Source organism: Salvelinus alpinus, chromosome 1 (assembly GCF_045679555.1).
Source record: "Salvelinus alpinus chromosome 1, SLU_Salpinus.1, whole genome shotgun sequence".
Lineage (NCBI taxonomy): Eukaryota > Metazoa > Chordata > Actinopteri > Salmoniformes > Salmonidae > Salvelinus > Salvelinus alpinus.
The window spans coordinates 35,636,391-35,656,275 of record NC_092086.1 but is presented as its reverse complement, the minus strand read 5'-3'; the positions used below and the strand labels follow the sequence as shown (position 1 = coordinate 35,656,275).

Sequence of the window (19,885 nt, the reverse complement as noted above, 5' to 3'; positions counted from 1 at the left end):
TCTCTTTGCTTTTTTGAGCTGTTCTTGTCATAATATGGACGTGGTCTTTTACCAAATAGGGCTATCTTCTGTATACCACCCCTACCTTGTCACAACACAACTGATTGGCTCAAACGCATTAAGAAGGAAAGAAATTCCACAAATGGACTTTTAACAAGGCACACCTGTTAACTGAAATGCATTCCAGGTGACGACCTCATGAAGCTGTCAGAGAGAAGGCTAAGAACTTGTAAAGCTGTCATCAAGGCAAAGGGTGGCTACTTTGAAGAATCCCAAATATAAAACATATTTTGATTTGTTTAACACTTTTTTGGTTACTTCATGATTCCATATGTGTTATTTCATACAGTTGAAGTCGGAAGTTTACATACACCTTAGCCAAATACATTTAAACTCAGTTTTTCACAATTCCTGACATTTAATCCTAGTAAAAATTGTCTTAGGTGAGTTAGGATCACCACTTTACTTTAAGAATGTGAAATGTCAGAATAATAGAAGAGAGAATTATTTCTTTCAGCTTTTATTTCTTTCATCACATTCCCAGTGAGTCAGAAGTTTACATACACTTAATTAGTATTTGCCTTTAAATTGTTTAACTTGGGTCAAACATTTCAGGTAGCCTTCCGCAAGCTTCCCATAAATTGGGTGAATTTTGGCCCATTCCTCCTGACAGAGCTGGTGTAACTGAGTCAGGTTTGTAGGCCTCCTTGCTCGCACACGCTTTTTCAGTTCTGCCCACAAATTTTCTATGGGATTGAGGTCAGGGCTATGTGATGGCCACTCCAATACCTTGACTTTGTTGTCCTTAAGCCATTTTGCCACAACTTTGGAAGTATGCTTGGGGTCATTGTCCATTTGGAAGACCCATTTGCGACCAAGCATTAACTTCCTGACTGATGTCTTGAGATGTTGCTTCAATATATCCACATAATTTTCCTACCTCATGATGCCATCTATTTTGTGAAGTGCACCAGTCCTCCTGCAGCAAAGCACCCCCACAACATGATGCTGCCAACCCCGTGCTTCGCGGTTGGGATGGTGTTCTTCGGCTTGCAAGCCTCTCCCCTTTTCCACATTCATCTCTAGGAGACAGAACGCGTCTCTTTCTTGAGCGGTATGACGGCTGCGTGGTCCCATGGTGTTTATACTTGCGTACTAATGTTTGTACAGATGAACGTGGTACCTTCAGGCATTTGGAAATTGCTCCCAAGGATGAACCGGACTTGTGGAGGTCTACAATTTTTTGTCTGAGGTCTTGGCTGATTTCTTTTTTTTTTTTCCCATGATGTCAAGCAAAGAGGCACTGAGTTTGAAGGTAGGCCTTGAAATACATCTACAGGTACACCTCCAATTGACTCAAATGATGTCAATTAGCCTATCAGAAGCTTCTAAAGCCATGAAATAATTTTCTGGAATTTTCCAAGCTGTTTAAAGGCACAATCAACTTAGTGTATGTAAGCTAGTTTTAATGACTCTAAGCTAAGTGTATGTAAACGTCCGACTTCAACTGTAATTTTGATGTCTTCACTATTATTCTGCTCACTATTATTACTGCTGCTCCGGAGTTGCGCAGCGGTCTAAGTCACTGCATCTCAGTGCAAGAGGGCGTCACTATAGTCCCTAGTTTGAATCCAGGCTGTATCTCATTCGGCCGTGATTGGGAGTCCCCATAGGGAGGCACTCAATTGACCCAGCGTATTCTGGGTTTGGCCGGGGTAGGCCGTCATTGTAAATAAGAATGAGTTCTTAACTGACTTGCCTAGTTAAATAAAAGTTGTAGAAAATAGTAAAATAAATAAATAAAATAATAATAAAATAAATAAAAACCCTAGAATGAGTAGGTGTGTCCAAACTTTTGACTGGTACTGTATATATATATATAATATATATGTAGATTTTGTGTTGTTGTTGACCAATCACAAGTGGGGCTCTGCCCCTAACACCCTAATGGATGGGCAGCCACTGCATCTGACTTCATTTCAAAGATACAAATTCAACATATTTTATACAACGCACTGGGCACACACTGGTTGACTCAATGTTTTTTCCATGTAATTTCAATTAAATTACAGTGAACCAACGTGGAATAGACGTTGAATTGACATCTGTGCCCAGTGGGAAGATTTGTCTACGTTAAAAATGTGTTACAATGATGACATAATCCTGTGGTTGAAATTTCACCCTCAAAACAACAGTTTACTTTTTTCAAATCCAATGTATTTTCCACGTAGATTCCACGTCACAATACGCTGACAAATTGCGTTGGAACAAAGTTGATTCAACCAGTTTGTGCCCAGTCTGAGGCCTCCTAACCCTACTCCTACCGCAGCACCTGTTGCTCCAGGCTTTACCCACACGTGACACTACCACCTCTCGTTTCTCAGAAACAGGCAGACTGACTCTGACTGGGAGGTCAGTTGGGCATAATAACTAACGATTAGTTTCTTAGAATCCTGTTGTGGGCAGGTACAGTAGGTAGGAGGCCAGGGGACGTGATTTGGCTTTTAAAGACATTTTTCCCTTGGGGGGCGGAGCAGGACCTGTTCTACAAGTCCAGGTCACCCATAGGATGTGATCTCATGTCCCTCATTTACTATGTTGTGTGTCCTTAGCTGTCAGTCCAGTGTCTGTTCCTGGATGTGAGATAGAGCTGGCAGAGAGCTTTCCTCAGGAAAGAGTAGATGCTGCAGCACTGCTGAAAGATATTTCCTCCACTGAAAAGGGAATACACCACAGTAGTCTCTAGCTACAGTGCAGGAGCCAGTCATGGCGCTGCGTCCACGGGCTTCCTCCCAGCCTGGGAAACCTTCGTTCTTACAGAGCCCCAAGGTGGTCATGGCTCTGCGGCCCAGGGCCGTGTCCTCTCACTCAAGCTCCATGCTGGAGGATGAGCTAACCTGCTCTGTGTGCTGCGAGATCTTCAGGGACCCTGTGGTGCTCAAGTGCACCCACAGCTTCTGCCGGGCCTGCCTGCAGCAGTTCTGGAACCAGAAGAAGGCGAGGCGCGAGTGTCCCGTGTGCCGCAGGAAGTGTTCCCTGACGGAGCCCACAGTGAGCCTGGCTCTGAAGAACGTGGCCGATACCTTCTTCAGGGAGCAGAGGAGCCAGGGCGAGGCGGGCGGAGGGCCGGACAGAGGGGGCATCCCAGTGAAGTCTGAGGCAAAGTGCCACACACACGGGGAGGTGCTGAAGCTGTTCTGCCAGGACGATGCCGAGGTGCTCTGCTGTGTGTGTCACACGTCTAAGAGGCACCAGGGCCACTGTGTGATCCCACTGGAGGAGGGGGCCCAGGAGCTCAAGGTTAGAATGGCTTGTCTCGTATCATTCACTTTTGGATGGTTGTGTAACCCTCTCTTTTATGGTGATGCAAATATTGTATTCTGTCAGATAATCTTTTAATTTCACAGTTTTTATTCAGATATACTACTTTATATTGACCATACTACCTTGAAAATGTGTTCTTAATCCAGCTCGTTTTAGCAACAGTATAAAACTTGAAGCAGTACAGTCAGCAATCAAACATAACTATTGTGAAACATGATTGTTATTGATGCGACACATTTCACAACAGTGACATTTCGATACTGTATCTGCTAGTTGGATTAAAAAAAACAAAAAAAACTACACAATGTAAGGTGATACGTGAATGCTTCTTTACACGGTTACACCGTATGCTAGTGCAATGCACTGGCAGCAATTTTTCAACTAACCCTTACCTGGTGATACTTTCTTAATTCTCGATTCAGATTAAACTTTTCTATTGTAAACATCTGTGTGCAGTTGCAGATGGTACTCAAAAAACCATAGAATATGGTGTCACCAAAAAAAGTATCACCAAAATATCCTGATTACGGTTAAACAGCAGCCTATGCACGACCTCAGATGAGCTTTAGCTCTGCCGTTGACATTCGTGTTTACATGGCTAGATTTGCTTGAGCTAAGCTTCCACTTTACTGCTTTTCCACTTTACAGTATCTCTAAAAACGTTCTCTCTCTCTCCCCCTATCTCTCTCTCTCCCCCTCCTCTCTCTCCCTCAGGAAGAAATGAAGAAAGAATTGATCCCTCTGAAGAAGAGCCTCCGTGGCCTCTATGAAGCCAAGCAGGAGTGTGATGACACAACTGTGCACATGAAGGTATCAACAAATAGGGCGTCCGAAACCGTGGGACATCAGCAGATCAACACAACACTGACTTATGTTTAGTTTACACACTGTTAGTCTGTCAACAGTTGGAGGAATGCCTTTGAAAAAACAAACCCTTGAAAATATGGTCTTATAACTTGTGTACATTATATCCTCATGTGGACAAAGCAGTCAATATGCTTTGTGCCTTGTATTTGAGCAAGCAGTACAAGTGCCTGGTGTTTGACCAGGCAATTTCCCCTTGAGGGATAATAAAGTTATTTTAAATTGATTTAATCTATCACACAAATCAGAAATCAGACATGTCTAGGTTGTAAGAGACTTTGTTGTCAATGGCTTGCCTACCAAAACAACGTTTTGACAAATGTCTGCCATTGTGTGCCACTGTTCTAGAGTTACATATATATAAAATTGTATCTCTCCTATGACCCGTTTCTCCTGTTTGTCCAGAGCCAGACCCAGCAGACAGAGAATCATATCAGAGAGGAGTTTGAGCAGCTCAGGCAGTTCCTTCAGAATGAGGAGGAAGCCAGGATAGCTATCCTACAGGAGGAAGATGAGCAGAAGAGACATCTGGTGAGGAAGAAGACAGAGGGCATCACGGCAGACATCCTCACCGTCTCTCATGCCATCATCGCTATTGATAATGACATAGCCTCCAGTGATGCTCTTTTCCTCCAGGTAAGAAGAATATACACTTTTATAAACCGGCAGTATTAACAGTACAAACAGTTACAAAACATTTGTCTTGTTCCCTTTTCAGAACTACAGAAACACAAAGAAGAGGTAAGTGTTTTGACTTGATTACCTAATACCCTTATAATGTAATGTACCAAACTCCAACTAGAACTTACTGGCTGTTATATTGTTGCAGAGCTGTGATACCTCAGAAGGGTCCAGAGGAGATCTCAGGTGCTATGATCAACGTGGCGAAGCATGTCAGCTCCCTCAAGTACAAGGTCTGGGAGAAGATGGTGGGGCTGGTGGAGTACAGTATGTATAGCAAGACTACAGTAGTCTGTTTATGCTCCAGTCTTTGGCTTGTTGGGTATCTAGCTAGCTATAACTGCATTAACTAATGTTCTAGTGAACTTCTACTAACTCGTATAGATGTACGATAATTCATTTTTTACTAGATCCACAACTTGTAAATGTTTCCATCACTGAAGCCCTTTTCTCCATCTCCCAGCTCCTGTGACTCTGGATCCTAACACGGCCTACTCCTGGCTCTCTCTGAACAAGGACCTGACCAGTGTGACCAACAGTGGTCATGTGCAGGTGCTCCCAGACAACCCAGAGCGTTTTGACCACTTCGTGTTCGTCCTGGGCTCTGAGGGCTTCACCACCGGCTGCCACGCCTGGGAGGTAGAGGTGGGGGACAAGGACGACTGGATGCTGGGTGTGGTCAAGGAGTCCATCAACAGGAAGGGCCGGATCTCAGGCTGCCCTGAGGGCGGCTTGTGGATGATCTCCCACTGCGAGGGTGAGTATATGGCCATGACCCGGCCACGCACCCCTCTCAAACTGACAGGGGAGCTGAAGAGGGTCAGGGTGCAGCTGGACTACGACTCTGGGGAGGTGACCTTCTCCAACCCTGTTAATATGACGTCCATCTACACCTTCAATGATTTCTTCACTGAGAGGATGTTCCCCTTTTTCTGCCCTGGAGCCAACATCAACGGCAACAACCCCGGCCCGCTGAAGATCTGCCCGGTCAAAGTGGCTGTGTGGAACAGCGCCACCTGGTGATGAGGAGGGGTTCTGACAGCACCATTCAAAGAGAGTGGTAGCTGTACATCCAAGGCACATATCCAGCCTCAAGACACATAGGTAATGACGTAGTGAAATGTTTGGCACGGTGTGTGTGGAAAACATTTTGTAAGATCTTTTAGAGATTTTTTTGATTGCCTTTTGACTTTATCGATAGAAGAAATTAGATACTGATTATTACCGAAAGACTCCATTTGACATTGGCTTTTTTGCCATGTTATGGAATGTGTAGTAAAGAGCATGTGTGAGATGAATGAAGATATTCGATACGACACAATGAATATTAGAATTCCTGTATATAAAAGCCCCAAAATGTTTTTGTTTTTTTTCTCAATTGAATAAACTTTGGGGGGGATACCACTTGATTGTACTCATGTTTATTTGATGCATATTTATAGAAGGTTTATAGAACGATTATAAAAGATTGTGTTCAGAGTTCTCCAGTGTTCAGTACAATCCAGTGAGTTTACCAAGGCATGACTTTGCCCTCATAGTCCAGGAAGGCCCCAATCTGTTTCTCAGTAAGGAAGACCATCACACACAGCAGTCCTTCCACACTCTCTGGAGCATCGATCGCTGCCTGGTGGTCATAGTAAACACATACGTGGAATTAGACTTTATTGGGCCATGACTAATCAAAGCCTTTCAAATGTTGTCTTGACCCCTCCAGATAATCAAAACAGAACATCAGACCAAAGCCCGGTTTTAGGCTTATGCCACGACCCACTATTGGGTTCTGACTCCTGCTCCTGATGGACTATTGGGACAACACTGCTCTAAGGTGCTTAAACATAGTTCATTACATCCTTTCCCACCCCTGAGGTCAATAGAAGCACCCTGCCAGTCAGACTCACCCCTTTTCCACCCATGTCAGTGCGGACCCAGCCCGGGTGCAGGACCGCAAACAGGATCTCATCCTTCCTGAACTCCTCTGTAGAGCAGAACGTCAGCATGTTCAGACCAGCCTGAGAGGAGAGGAAAGGAGGAGCAGGAAGAGAGAAGGGAGGGAGGCTGTTAAAGAGGTGAGGATACAGGACAATAGATTGGATGTAGAACCATGACTACGGAATGAATGAAAAGGTTTCAAACTCATCAGACACATGACATGTATTCCATTCCAGCCATTACAAAGAGCCCGTCCGCCGATTTAAATTGACACCAGCCTCCACTGACATGGCTGGGCTAACCTGACAGGGAATATAATGTGATGGGAGAGGATGTGTTATGACAGGCAGGGTAACAGAGGTCTGTTTACTTTGCTGATGCCATAGGGAAGAAAGAATGGCAACCGTCATCTCCTTGACGGTTGCCATGGAGCCCACCGTGCTGGAAATGCTAACCACAGCTGGCTTACTGCAGGACATTTCTGGTTTCCCGCTGGCTGTGGCTGCTGCCTGCAGATCGGGCAGAAACTCCTAATGAGGACCACAGGGACAGAGAGGGAGACAGAGAAAACAAAAATGATTAATCATTCTTCAGTATTTTGCACCTTTTGTTGCAGACATTAGGAAAAACAAATACATTTTGAATGTCCTCTAAAACGTATTTGTATGTGTGTTTTTCTGGCTCTCTGCTCTCACCTTAATGACGTCCATGGGGCCCATGATGTTGGTGTTGAATGCAGCCGGCATTTCCTGGGTACCTGTGGTCTGCATGGTGTTGTGAGTCAGCACCCCCGTGTTGTTTACCAGCAGGTTGAGATCTGGGGCTAGTCAACCCCAGTATCCAGTCTAACATCCCAGCTGGCCAGCTCAGAGTAACCTGGCACTCTGCCATGTGATTCATACAGTACAGGCAATACAAGTGCATGCTGTGACTGGTGAGATTGACAACAGTGCCATTAATAGGCTCAATAATCCTAGTGCTAGAGCGTGAAGAAACAGAAGAATGGAACAGAGCGAGTACTCACCAAGACGGATGACAGTGATGACATTGGGGTGCTTCTTTGCCAGGTCTCGCAGACCCTTAAACACAAAGGACACATTGTTGGTTAGACACAGAAAATACATCTCCAGGAAGGCTTTATTTTCTGTCTTTGCTCAGTAGAGTTTTCCTTATTCAGTGGAGTTTGCCTTCAAGCAGAGTCATGTATTTAGAGAGTTGGGGCATTGAGGTTTGTGCATTATGATGCATTTACATGACACTATTTCAACATTCTAAGGCAGCCGTGTGAGCGCCCTATTAACATTATATGGGGAATATTTCATCACCATCACACTGCACACTGCCCTATCCCATCTGGACAAGAGGAATACCTACCTAAGAATGCTGTTCATTGACTATAGCTCAGCATTCAACATAGTACCCTCCAAGCTCATCATTAAGCTGGTCTGCACCCCGCCCTGTGCCACTGGGTCCTGGACTTCCTGATGGGCCGCCCCCAGGTGGGGAAGATGGGAAACAACATCTTCACTTCGCTGATTTTCAACACAGGGGCCCCACAAGGGTGCGTGCTCAGCTCCCTCCTGTACTCCCTGTTCACCCATTACTGCGTGGCCAATCACACCTCCAACTCAATCATGAAGTTTGCAGACCACACAACAGTAGTAGGCCTGATTACCAACATGGAGGAGGTGAGGGCCCTGGCGGAGTGGTGTCAGGAAAATAATCTCTCCCTCAACGTCAACAAAACGAAGAAGCTGATCGTGGACTTCAGGAAACAGCAGAGGGAGCACGCCCCTATCCACATCGATGGGACCACAGTGGAGAAGGTGGAAAGCTTCAAGTTCCTCGCCATACACATCACTGACAATCTGAAATGGTCCACCCACACAGACAGTGTGGTGAAGAAAGCGCAACAGAACCTCTTCAACCTCAGGAGGCTGAATATATTAATCTTGGCCCCTGAGACCCTCACAAACTAAAGATGCATAATTGTCGGGCTGTTTCACCGCCTGGTACGGCAACTGCACCGCCCGCAACCGCAGGGCTCTCCAGAGGGTGGTGCGGTCTGCACAACTCATCACCGGGGGCACACTGCCTGCCCTCCAGGACACCTACAGCACCCGATGTCACAGAAAGGCCAAAAAGATCATCAAGGACATCAACCACATGAGCCATGGCCTGTTCACCCCGCTATCATCCAGAAGGAGAAGTCAGTACAGGTGCATCAAAGCCAGGACCGAGAGACTGAAAAACAGCTTCTATCTCAAGGCCATTAGACTGTTAAACAGCCATCACTAGCCGGCTACCACCCGGTTACTCAACCCTGCACCTTAGAGGCTGCTGCCCTATATACATAGACATGGAATTCCATAATAATAATTCCATAATAATGGAACACTAGTCACTTTAATAATGTTTACATACTGCTTTACTTATCTCATATATATACTTTATTCTATTCTACTCTATTTTAGTCAATGCCACTACGACATTGTTCGTCCTGATATTTATATATTTCTTAATTCCATTCTTTTACTTTTAGATTTGTGTGAATTGTTAGATAATACTGCACTGTTGGAGCTAGGAACACAAGCATTTTGCTACACCCGCAATAACATCTGCTAAATATACTGTATGTATGTGACCAATAACATTTGATTTGATTTAAATAAGGCTATATAACTGAATGTCTAGAATTAAAACAAAATACAACATTCTAAAAGTTGACCCAACTCTCTAAATACATGGCTCTGCCCTCAAGGACATAGCTGCCCTAAGAACAACATGGAATAAGGAACACTCCTATCTCCTCTCTCTGCTCCAGCAGCTCTGATCTCACCTCAGCTCTGAGCCCGTCTAGGTCTCGGCAGCAGGCTAATAACTGTCAGACCGGCCAGGGAGACTCCACCATCTTTTTAACCATCTCCAAACCCAGGCCTCGGTTGGCCCCCGTGATCAGGACGCTGCATGCTTTAGCTGCCATTTCTTCTCCTTTCAGTCTCGGCCTCGACCTGGAGTGTGTGACTGTTCTCTCCTTCTCACCCCATTTATAACATCAATTATTTTCATTGAGTGTTTATTCTGTAGCCTCACCACACCCAGTCCACATTAGATTGTGTATATGAGGTAGTATGCTGAGTCATGTGTGTGTGTGTGTGTGTGTGTGCGTGTGTGCGTGCCATGGGCAGAAGGGGTTGTGTATGGGAAATTAAGGACGTTAATACCATACCTGATGGTTGCAAATGAGCACTCACTGGTTGAATCAACATGCTTTCCACGTCATTTCAATGAAATTACGTTGAACCAACGTGAAATAGACATTGAATTGAGTCTGTGCCCAGTGGGAAGTAACATAATGTAAACTGTGATGAGAGCTAAGCCAACAGTAGGCATCGGGACACAGCCTGGACTGCAGCCAAAAGCTGTGTGTCCATTTGTTAAAATATTTTATCAAGGTTTAAGATAAATGATTAAATAATTCTACCCGGAAACTTAACCATTAGGATTAGAGGTTATGTAGCATGGACAAGGGGTAATTAAAAATGATAACCATTGGGGAAGAAAGGGATGTATGTGTGTGCCGAAAGAAAGCAAAGAGACTCCTTAACCTATGTTTGAACCGACCCGGCTATATCTCTGGGGATGTAGGACAGGGAGAGCCCCTCCAGGTTTCCCGTATCTGGGGGGGACTGGAACTGTCAGCTGAGTGGTAATAAACTGTGGTGAGACATCAGGGGAAAATCCCATATATTAGTGTGTATGTATGTGTGTAGGTTAAGAGCAAAGTATAAAAGGAAGGTTTTTATATATGCACAGGAGAGATCTCGCAAATAAAATTGTATCTGACTAATTGTGAGATGGGAATTCTGTCTGTTTCATTTAAACCAGAACTTTACAACCTCTGGGTTTCAGACCTAGAAAGATAATTGCAATTTATGAACATTAATTACTAAATTACATAACACCATTGAACAATGGAAGATGAATGAGGTAATGTAAACAACTCAGCTTTGGGAGCAGAAAGTAGATCAGATTCAGAGAGCTGATGAGAGGACGCTTCCCACGGCCTGGACAAACCGGCTCCTGAGTGGCGCAGCGGTCTAAGGTACTGCATCTCAGTGCTAGAGGCGTTACTACAGACCCTGGTTTGATCCCGGGCTATATCACAACTGGCCGTGATCGGGAGTCCCAAAGGGCAGCGCACAATTGGCCCAGTGTCGTCCAGGTTAGGGGAGGGTTTGGCCGGGGTAGGCTGTCATTGTAAATAAGAATGTGTTCTTAACTGACTTGCCTAGTTAAATAAAGGTTAAATAAAAAGAAGTGGAAAGCACTTGGGCCAGCACTGTGGTTCTTAGAGGGAGGTAAATGACTCATGATGACGCTGCTCATGGGAGGTGATATGGCTGATTTCCCTCTCAGTGACACCCTTAATCATCCTACTACTGCCACACTCACAATGACAGGGATTTATTGTGTCAGAGGGTAGTGTGTGTTTCCTTGCAGGAGTAATCTAATCTATTGAGTCATTAATAACGACTGTATATTTGTTTGTGAGTGTGTGAGTAGGTTAGAGTATAATAATAGAGGCAGTGGGTTTCTGTGAGAGTAGGACTGAATGTGAACCAGTGTGATAAATGGAAAGTGAAGGAACCCTAATACATAAAATTGTGGTCATAATGGTGGTTTATTTAAGCAATAAGGCCCGAGGAGGTGTGGTACATGGCCAATATACCACGGCTAAGAGCTGTTCTTATGCACGACGCAAAGAGAAGTGCCTGGACACAGCCCTTAGCCGTGGCATATTGGCCATATACCACAAACCTCCGAGGTGCCTTATTGCTATTATAAACTGGTTACCAACATAATTAGAGCAGTAAAAATAAATGTTTTGTCATATCCATGCTATACGGTCTGATATACCATGGCTGTCAGCCAATCAGCATTCAGGGCCCGAGCCACCCAGTTTATAATTATATATATGTTCTGTATGTTTATAAAACGCATAGGGCCGTATTCAATCTGTATCGCTGAAGTTCAGCGTTACAGCACGGTTAAAATGTAAAGGCAATGTTCCCTCGTTATCGGAGACTGCATTCAGACCATTAGGGGATTCATAAGGATAGGAAAACACCTCTATTGATAAGCATAACCTTCAGAGCAGACTGGCACCAATACAAACATATGATCACAGCAAGCGATAACTGGGGGAACAAGATACACAGGCACGGCAGCCAAGCTTGGTTACAGTGTGAGAGTATAATGACAGCTTTGAAAATGAACTGGAAATCAAACTGAGCCATTGAAAGAGTAGATGTATAGCAACTTTAATATATACATATTTCCATATCTGTTGAAACAGCACTGAATGAGGGCACTGTAGTGCAGAGATGCTGAGCAGCATTCTCACCACACGGTGGCGCCACCATCTCTGCTAAACCTCTGCTGGGTTTTAGACAAAGATTCACACGGCTTTCAAGTCCTTGGTCTCCACATGCATGACTCTCCAACATGCATGACAATAATAGAATAGCGAGCTGGTTGAGGAGATGTGGGGAAGGGTAAACACTAACTAAATAACTAACTAACTAACAGAGACAGAAAGGCTGGCCTTGGCCACTTAGAACTATCCGTAAAGTTACATGAATCAGTAAACAAATATTAGCTTTATTCAAGAGATACTCATCGACTGGGTCACTCCTTCAAGGCTTTTCCCTTTCTTTCTGAAGACAGTAAATGGTGTTATAGATTATCCAGCATTAGTGTATGCCTGCTAGCTCACTAATTGTGGAAATTGACAGGTGATCACTGCTCTTTGGCTTCCTCTGCTGCTGGTGAGCTAAAAGATGAACTGGGAACTGACTGAGAGTTAAAGTAACAGTACGATCAGATAAAAAGGTACAAAAAATATTTATGAAACCCCAGATCAGCATACTGTTGGCTCGGCTGCAATCACCTCGACACACACAACCACATAGAGACAGAAAAATAACAGTCATTTGGAAATGTGTTCCTTTGGCTGTCCAGATATAAATGGCAGTGTCTGGCTCATAACACACATACAGTACATGCACATACATAAATACAAGTTCATTGAATGCACTTCTGTGTCCCCAGCTCTCCACTTCAAAAATGAAACGGTGCATAAATTAAACCAATCAGCTTGTAGAAAAGGTCCATGCATTTGAGAGTTTCAGAATAGAAAACTAAGTGACAGCTGTGACTGTCTGTTCAGAGTAGATGTGGAACATGTGTCCTTCCCTATAGTATATCTCCCCCCTCTCTCTCTTTCTCTGTTTCTCTCTCTTTCTCTGTTTCTCTCCCTCACTCTCTCTCTGTCTCTCTCTCTCTGTCTCTCTCTCTCTCTCGTTTCTCTCTCCACTCCCACTATGCTGCTGAGTTCTGTTGTCTACGCTCACAAATGGGTGCTGTTCTGTGTGTCGAACCTGTGGCCCTCGGAGCGGCTGTTGCTGACCTTCCTACTGCCCCCCTGGTTAGGCAACAGAGACAGAGGGTCTGGTCTGATCAAGTACCTGGACATGGGACACACACACCAAGACACACTTAGATGAATAATACATTTAACAAATGCTCATACATTCTTATAACAAGTTATAAACCATTATACCTGCTGGCTTTTTTATGAAGGGTTACCCACTTAACTTTAGTGATTTCTTCTTGAGTGAATGTGCAAGACTTAATTTAAGTTGGACCAGTATATTGAGGGAAATTGTGTGAAATTGTCTTCTGATGATGTGTGATTTGACTGAGCCATCGGGATATTGTGTACTCACACCACATCGTGCAGCTCCAGCCTGGTGTCAGGAGAGGGGTTGATGAGGATGTAAGACAACCTGTTGCCCTGGTCCGTCATCCCATCTGACACAGGAAGTACACACCACAAGACAGGAAATAAACATGACATGTCACAGGAACTCAAATGATACCAATTAAGTTGTTCCTTAGTAATGTTGATAAAAACATTGTGGAGGAAAACACAAAGCTATGAACAAACGGTTCTATTCCATTAGGCAGGCACAGTGCAGTGCTACATGACCACACATCCACCCCTCAGAACATATCCAACAGCACTCACTGAATCCGGTGGCTGAGAGGCCCAGGTGTTTCATGCGCGTGCGGACCAGAGCGTTGAGCTCCTGTCTCTCAGAGCGTCTGAACAGGGTCAGTCTCTGCTGGCTGATCCTCTCCGCAGCACTTCCTGTGGCCCCCTTCGACCCGCTGGGCCCCCGACCCCCCTTCCTGCTCAGCCTTCTGGCCCACTGCATGCTCTTCCGCCGGAGGAGGGGGTGGTCCGAGGAGTGGGAGGAAGAGGAGGGGGGCTCGGAAGAGGTGGAGTTGCGGTGGGGACCCCTCCGGGACAGCAGGGGTTCTCTGGGCTCTCTGGTGTCCTCATAGTCCTCCACTGTGATGGACACCTGGGACTGAGAGAGACACACACACACACAGCTCAGACCAATATCAAGCAGCAGCTGTTTCTATTGTGAGTTGTTATTGAGTGAGTTGAGTTTTTATTCTGGGTGTTGATGTTTTATCACTAAAACATCATGATGATGTACAGCTTGGTGTCATTGACTCCTGTAAATGATGATCTTTCTGTCCAGACAGGTACCTCAGAGACTGGTAACTTTTGGGCTTCAGTGCGGTAGATGCCGATGGGGATGTCACCGGTGGAGGAGCACAGTTTCTGGTAGAGTCGACCATAGGTGCGGATCCACAGGTCCTCCTCAGTGATCTTCATCTATAAGACCCCAAACACCCCACCTTCATCATCCTCAGTTCCAGGTAGCTACATTAATACCCCCTTCAACCTCAGTACCAGGCAGCTACTCTAATGGTCCTTCAACCTCAGTACCAGGCAGCCACACTAACGTCCCTTCAACCTCAGTACCAGGCAGCCACACTAACATCCCTTCAACCTCAGTACCAGGCAGCTACACTAACGTCCCTTCAACCTCAGTACCAGGCAGCTACACTAACGTCCCTTCAACCTCAGTACCAGGCAGCCACACTAACGTTCCTTCAACCTCAGTACCAGGCAGCCACACTAATGGTCCTTCAACCTCAGTACCAGGCAGCCACACTAATGGTCCTTCAACCTCAGTACCAGGCAGCCACACTAACGTCCCTTCAACCTCAGTACCTGGCAGCCACACTAACATCCCTTCAACCTCAGTACCAGGCAGCCACACTAATGTTCCTTCAACCTCAGTACCAGGCAGCCACACTAACGTCCCTTCAACCTTAGTAAAATCTAAGCAGGGCTGTATACTATACATTATATTGTTGATCATCACATTTCATAGCTTTCTGATGATAACTATTGAGGACATGAGTAGATGAGTTACTCACAGCACAGAGGAAGCCTGAGCCAGGCATGGAGTCTAGTCCCAGCAACAGTCTGGTGATGGAAATCATGTAGTCCTTCACAAAGGACTGGTGGGAACACACGACAAACAACAGAGGGTCATTGAGCAATAAAGGGGCAATACAAATATTGTAGACTGAGTTTTGAAATATGGAGCGTTGCTGTGCTGGGGAGTTCAGACTAACCTGATACAGTAGAGTATCCAGCATGCTGACACTGAACACCTTCCCAGCAGCGAAGGGTAGACGAAACATGAAGACCAGGTTGGAGCCCCTCTCTCTCTCTTTCTATCAGATCACCATACACAGGAATAAGAAAACAGGGAGAGAGAGACAGGGAGAGAGAGAGACGGAGAGAGAAAGACAGGGAGAGGGTGACAGGGAGAGAGAAAGACAGGGAGAGAGAGAGAAAAGAGACGTTAAATTCTACAACCACCTAAAAGGAAGCGATTCCCAAACCATCCATAACAAAGCCATCACCTACAGAGAGATTAACCTGGAGAAGACTCTGTTCACAAACACATACAGACCCCACATAGTCCCAGGACAGCAACACAATTAGACCCAACCAAATCATGAGAAAACAAAAAGATAATTACTTGACACATTGGAAAGAATTAACAAAAGAAACAGAGCAAACTAGAATGCTATTTGGCTCTAAACAGAGAGTACACACTGGCAGAATACCTGACCATTCTGACTGACCCAAACTTAAGGAAAGCTTTGACTATGTACAGACTCAGTGAGCATAGCCTTGCTATTGAGAAAGGCCGCTGTAGGCAGACCTGGCTCTCAAGAGAAGACAGGCTATGTGCACACTGCCCACAAAATGAGGAGGAAACTGAGCTGCACTTCATAACCTTCTGCCAAATGTATGACCATATTAGAGATGCATATTTCCCTCAGATTACACAGACCCACAAATAATTCCAAAACAAACCCAATTTTGATAAACAGTGTGTCATTACAGCAGCAAGATTTATGACCCGTTGCCACAAGAAAAGGGTAACTATTGAAGAACAAACACCATTGTAAATACAACCCATATTTCTGTTTATTTAGTTTCCCTTTTGTACTTTAACTATTTGCACATTATTACAACACTGTATATAGACATAATATGACTTAAAATTATTTGAAATGTCTTTATTGAAGACTTATCTCTTCAGTAGGTCATATGATTGAGTGTAGTCTGGCCCAGGAGTGTGAAGGTGAACGGAAAGGCTCTGGAGCAACGAACCGCCCTTGCTGTCTCTGCCTGGCCGGTTCCCCTCTCTCCACTGGGATTCTCTACCTCTAACCCTATTACAGGGGCTGAGTCACTGGCTTACTGGTGCTCTTTCATGCCGTCCCTAGGAGGGGTGCGTCACTTGAGTGGGTTGAGTTACTGACGTGATCTTCCTGTCTGGGTTGGCGCCCCCCCTTTGGTTTGTGCTGTGGTGGAGATCTTTGTGGGCTATACTCGGCCTTGTCTCAGGATTGTAAGTTGGTGGTTGAAGATATCCCTCTAGTGGTGCGGGGGCTGTGCTTTGGCAAAGTGGGTGGGGTTATATCCTTCCTGTTTGGCCCTGTCCGGGGGTATCATCGGATGGGGCCACAGTGTCTCCTGACCCCTCCTGTCTCAGCCTCCAGTATTTATGCTGCAGTAGTTTGTGTCGGGGGGCTAGGGTCAGTTGGTTATATCTGGAGTACTTCTCCTGTCTTATCCAGTGTCCTGTGTGAATTTAAGTATGCTCTCTCTAATTCTCTCCTTCTCTCTTTCTTTCTCTCTCTCGGAGGACCTGAGCCCTAGGACCATACGTCAGGACTACCGGGCATGATGACTCCTTGCTGTCCCCAGTCCACCTGGCCTTGCTGCTGTTCCAGTTTCAACTGTTCTGCCTGCGGTTATGGAACCCCTACCTGTCCCAGACCTGCTGTTTTCAACTCTTAATGATCGGCTATGAAAAGCCAACTGACATTTATTCCTGATTATTATTTGACCATGCTTGTCACTTATGAACATTTTGAACATCTTGGCCATGTTCTGTTATAATCTCCACCCGGCACAGCCAGAAGAGGACTGGCCACCCCTCATAGCCTGGTTCCTCTCTAGGTTTCTTCCTAGGTTTTGGCCTTTCTAGGGAGTTTTTCCTAGCCACCGTGCTTCTACACCTGCATTACTTGCTGTTTGGAGTTTTAGGCTGGGTTTCTGTACAGCACTTCGAGATATTAGCTGATGTACGAAGGGCTATATAAAATAAACATGATTGAACTTGATTGATTTATTCTTTTGGAGCTTCTGTGAGTGTAATGTTTACTGTACATTTGTATTGTTTATTTCACTTTTGTTTATTATCTACTTCACTTGCTTTGGCAATGTTAACATATGTTTCCCATGCCAATAAAGCCCTTAAATTGAAATTTAATTGAATTGAATTGACAGGGAGAGACAGAGACAGGAAGAGAGAGACAGGAAGAGAGAGAGAGTGAGGAAGAGAGAGAGAGACAGGGAGAGAGAGAGAGACAAGGAGAGAGAGAGAGAGGAAGAGAGAGACAGGAAGAGAGAGCGACAGGAAGAGAGAGAGACAGGGAAATGGAAAAGCATTACAGTAATGGAGTACCACTTCCTTTTGACATTCCCACATGACCCATCATTAGATGATCTGACTAGGATGGTCCGACTCACCACAGAGAGTACCATAATACAATGTTACCTTCTCCAGCTTGGAGAGAGCCAGGGAGTAGTGGTCTTTGACTTTGAACTGCATGAAGCGCATGTTGGCTGGGTGGGTGAGCTCAGTGATGATGCTGAGGGCTGGGAACAGTCTGGGAGGACAGAGGAAAGAGACACAATCAAATTCTTAGACATAGAGTGCTTCCTGAATGCAGATATCTATGAATGCACACAAACAACTGTTGGATTCTGCAGGACGGTATGGTGTGATGGATGTGTAATGGTTGTGTATGGCTGAGCAGCCCACCTAAAGAGGGTCTGGACGTTGACTATGGTCTTAGCGTCGGCCATGTAGTCCTCCTCAGCGATCATGGAGCTCTCCTTGTCAACCACCACCATGGTGTCAGCAAACGTCACCCCACAACGCAGCAGACTGTCCAGGCTAGAAGGAGAAAGAGAGAGGGAGGGAAAAAGAGAGAGGGAGGGAGAAAGAGAGAGGAAGGGGGAAAGAGAGAGGGAGGGGGAAAGAGAGAGGGAGGGAGAAAGAGAGAGGGGGGAGAAAGAGAGAGGGAGGGGGAAAGAGAGAGGGAGGGAGAAAGAGAGAGGGAGGGAGAAAGAGAGAGGGAGGGGGAAAGAGAGAGGGAGGGAGAAAGAGAGAGGGAGGGAGAAAGAGAGAGGAAGGGGGAAAGAGAGAGGGAGGGGGAAAGAGAGAGGTAGGGAGAAAGAGAGAGGGAGGGGGAAAGAGAGAGTGAGGGAGAAAGAGAGAGTGAGGGAGAAAGAGAGAGGGAGGGGGAAAGAGAGAGGGAGGGAGAAAGAGAGAGGGAGGGAGAAAGAGAGAGTGAGGGAGAAAGAGAGAGTGAGGGAGAAAGAGAGAGGGAGGGAGAAAGAGAGAGGGAGGGAGAAAGAGAGAGGGAGGGAGAAAGAGAGAGGGAGGGAGAAAGAGAGAGGGAGGGAGAAAGAGAGAGGGAGGGAGAAAGAGAGAGTGAGGGAGAAAGGGAGAGGGAGGGGGAAAGAGAGAGGGAGGGGGAAAGAGAGAGGGAGGGGGAAAGAGCGAGGGAGGGGGAAAGAGAGAGGGAGGGGGAAAGAGCGAGGGAGGGGGAAAGAGAGAGGGAGGGGGAAAGAGAGAGGGGCTTGGGATTATAGGACTTATGTCTTGAGACAGAAAGATTGGAACAGAACTGACACTGTCCGTATACAGAGAAATAGGAGTGAGCAGAGAGCAGGAATGACTAACTGATATGATGTACAGTACAGAACAAAGTCAATCCATATACAGCTTCGGGGGGTGTAGCTGCTACAGTATGAATTAGCAGTAGAGGAAAATAAGTAGAGTAGGAGTGAAAAGCAGATGATGCCACCAGGGTACTGAGGAGGATTCTCTTACTTGTCAATGGAGCCCACTGTGTAGAACACCATGGGGAACCAGCAGATAGCCTCCAGGAAGTCTGGCTCGGGTCTGAATCAATCACAACACATATGGATTACCGGGAGACCCATACAACACAAACATATACCTACCACAATAAATAAACAGGCTCCCTGCAGTGGTAGAGATAGAGAAGTAGCATGAGTCCAAGATCTGTTTGTGTTGTCTTGCCAACTCCTGTAACTCTCATTATCTCTTATTATTGTCATGCGTCAATCACCATAGGAGTTGGCAAGACAGCACAAACAGATCTGGGAACCAGGCTACTAGAGAACCCCCAATCAAATCAAATCAAATGTTATTTGTCACATTTACCGAATACAACAGGGACCTAGACTTGGACCTAGACTTGGCGTCCCGGTACCGCTTGCCGTGCGGTAGCAGAGAGAACAGTCTATGACTTGGGTGGCTGGACCTTACAGTGAAATGATGACTTACAAGCCCTTAACCAACAATGCAGTTTGAAGAAAAATAAGTGTTAGAAAGTATTTACTAAATAAACTGAAGTACAAAATAATAAAAGAGCAACAATAAAATAACAGTAACAAGGCTGTTTACAAGGGGTACCGGTACAGAGTCAATGTGTGGGGACACAGGTTAGTCAAGGTAATTGAGATAATTAG

General features: G+C 45.5%; 2 protein-coding genes and 1 pseudogene across 2 annotated transcripts in view; 1 reads left to right on the top strand and 2 right to left on the bottom strand.

The window, feature by feature from the left end:
• Window positions 1–2,598: 2,598 nt before the first annotated feature.
• LOC139574280 (E3 ubiquitin-protein ligase TRIM35-like) lies at window positions 2,599–6,278 on the top strand. Its single transcript, XM_071398705.1, has 6 exons — window positions 2,599–3,300; window positions 4,039–4,134; window positions 4,594–4,824; window positions 4,907–4,929; window positions 5,018–5,136; window positions 5,333–6,278. The coding sequence occupies exons 1-6, from the start codon at window positions 2,767–2,769 to the stop codon at window positions 5,890–5,892; spliced, it is 1,563 nt and encodes a 520-aa protein (XP_071254806.1). The 5' UTR covers window positions 2,599–2,766; the 3' UTR covers window positions 5,893–6,278.
• Window positions 6,275–10,669, bottom strand: LOC139559783 (carbonyl reductase [NADPH] 1-like; annotated as a pseudogene).
• Window positions 10,670–12,106: 1,437 nt separating this feature from the next.
• The window catches only part of LOC139574271 (potassium channel subfamily T member 2-like), a 69,757-nt gene continuing 61,978 nt past the window's right edge, over window positions 12,107–19,885 (bottom strand). Inside the window, exons 23-31 of the mRNA XM_071398692.1 lie at window positions 19,221–19,292; window positions 18,144–18,278; window positions 17,877–17,988; window positions 15,367–15,468; window positions 15,166–15,249; window positions 14,426–14,554; window positions 13,892–14,237; window positions 13,590–13,674; window positions 12,107–13,328 (exon numbers count right to left, since the gene is read on the bottom strand). Of these exons, the coding sequence (XP_071254793.1) occupies window positions 13,211–13,328; window positions 13,590–13,674; window positions 13,892–14,237; window positions 14,426–14,554; window positions 15,166–15,249; window positions 15,367–15,468; window positions 17,877–17,988; window positions 18,144–18,278; window positions 19,221–19,292 (1,183 nt within the window). The 3' untranslated portion in view covers window positions 12,107–13,210. The remainder of the gene's footprint in view (window positions 13,329–13,589; window positions 13,675–13,891; window positions 14,238–14,425; window positions 14,555–15,165; window positions 15,250–15,366; window positions 15,469–17,876; window positions 17,989–18,143; window positions 18,279–19,220; window positions 19,293–19,885) is intronic.

Excerpts from the sequence above, each read along its gene's own strand:
- LOC139574280 (XM_071398705.1), top strand. The coding sequence starts at position 2,767 with ATGGCGCTGCGTCCACGGGCTTCCTCCCAGCCTGGGAAACCTTCGTTC. Across the intron at positions 3,301-4,038 it reads AGGGGGCCCAGGAGCTCAAG|GAAGAAATGAAGAAAGAATT; the intron begins GTTAGAATGGCT and ends TCTCTCCCTCAG. Across the intron at positions 5,137-5,332 it reads GGTGGGGCTGGTGGAGTACA|CTCCTGTGACTCTGGATCCT; the intron begins GTATGTATAGCA and ends TCCATCTCCCAG.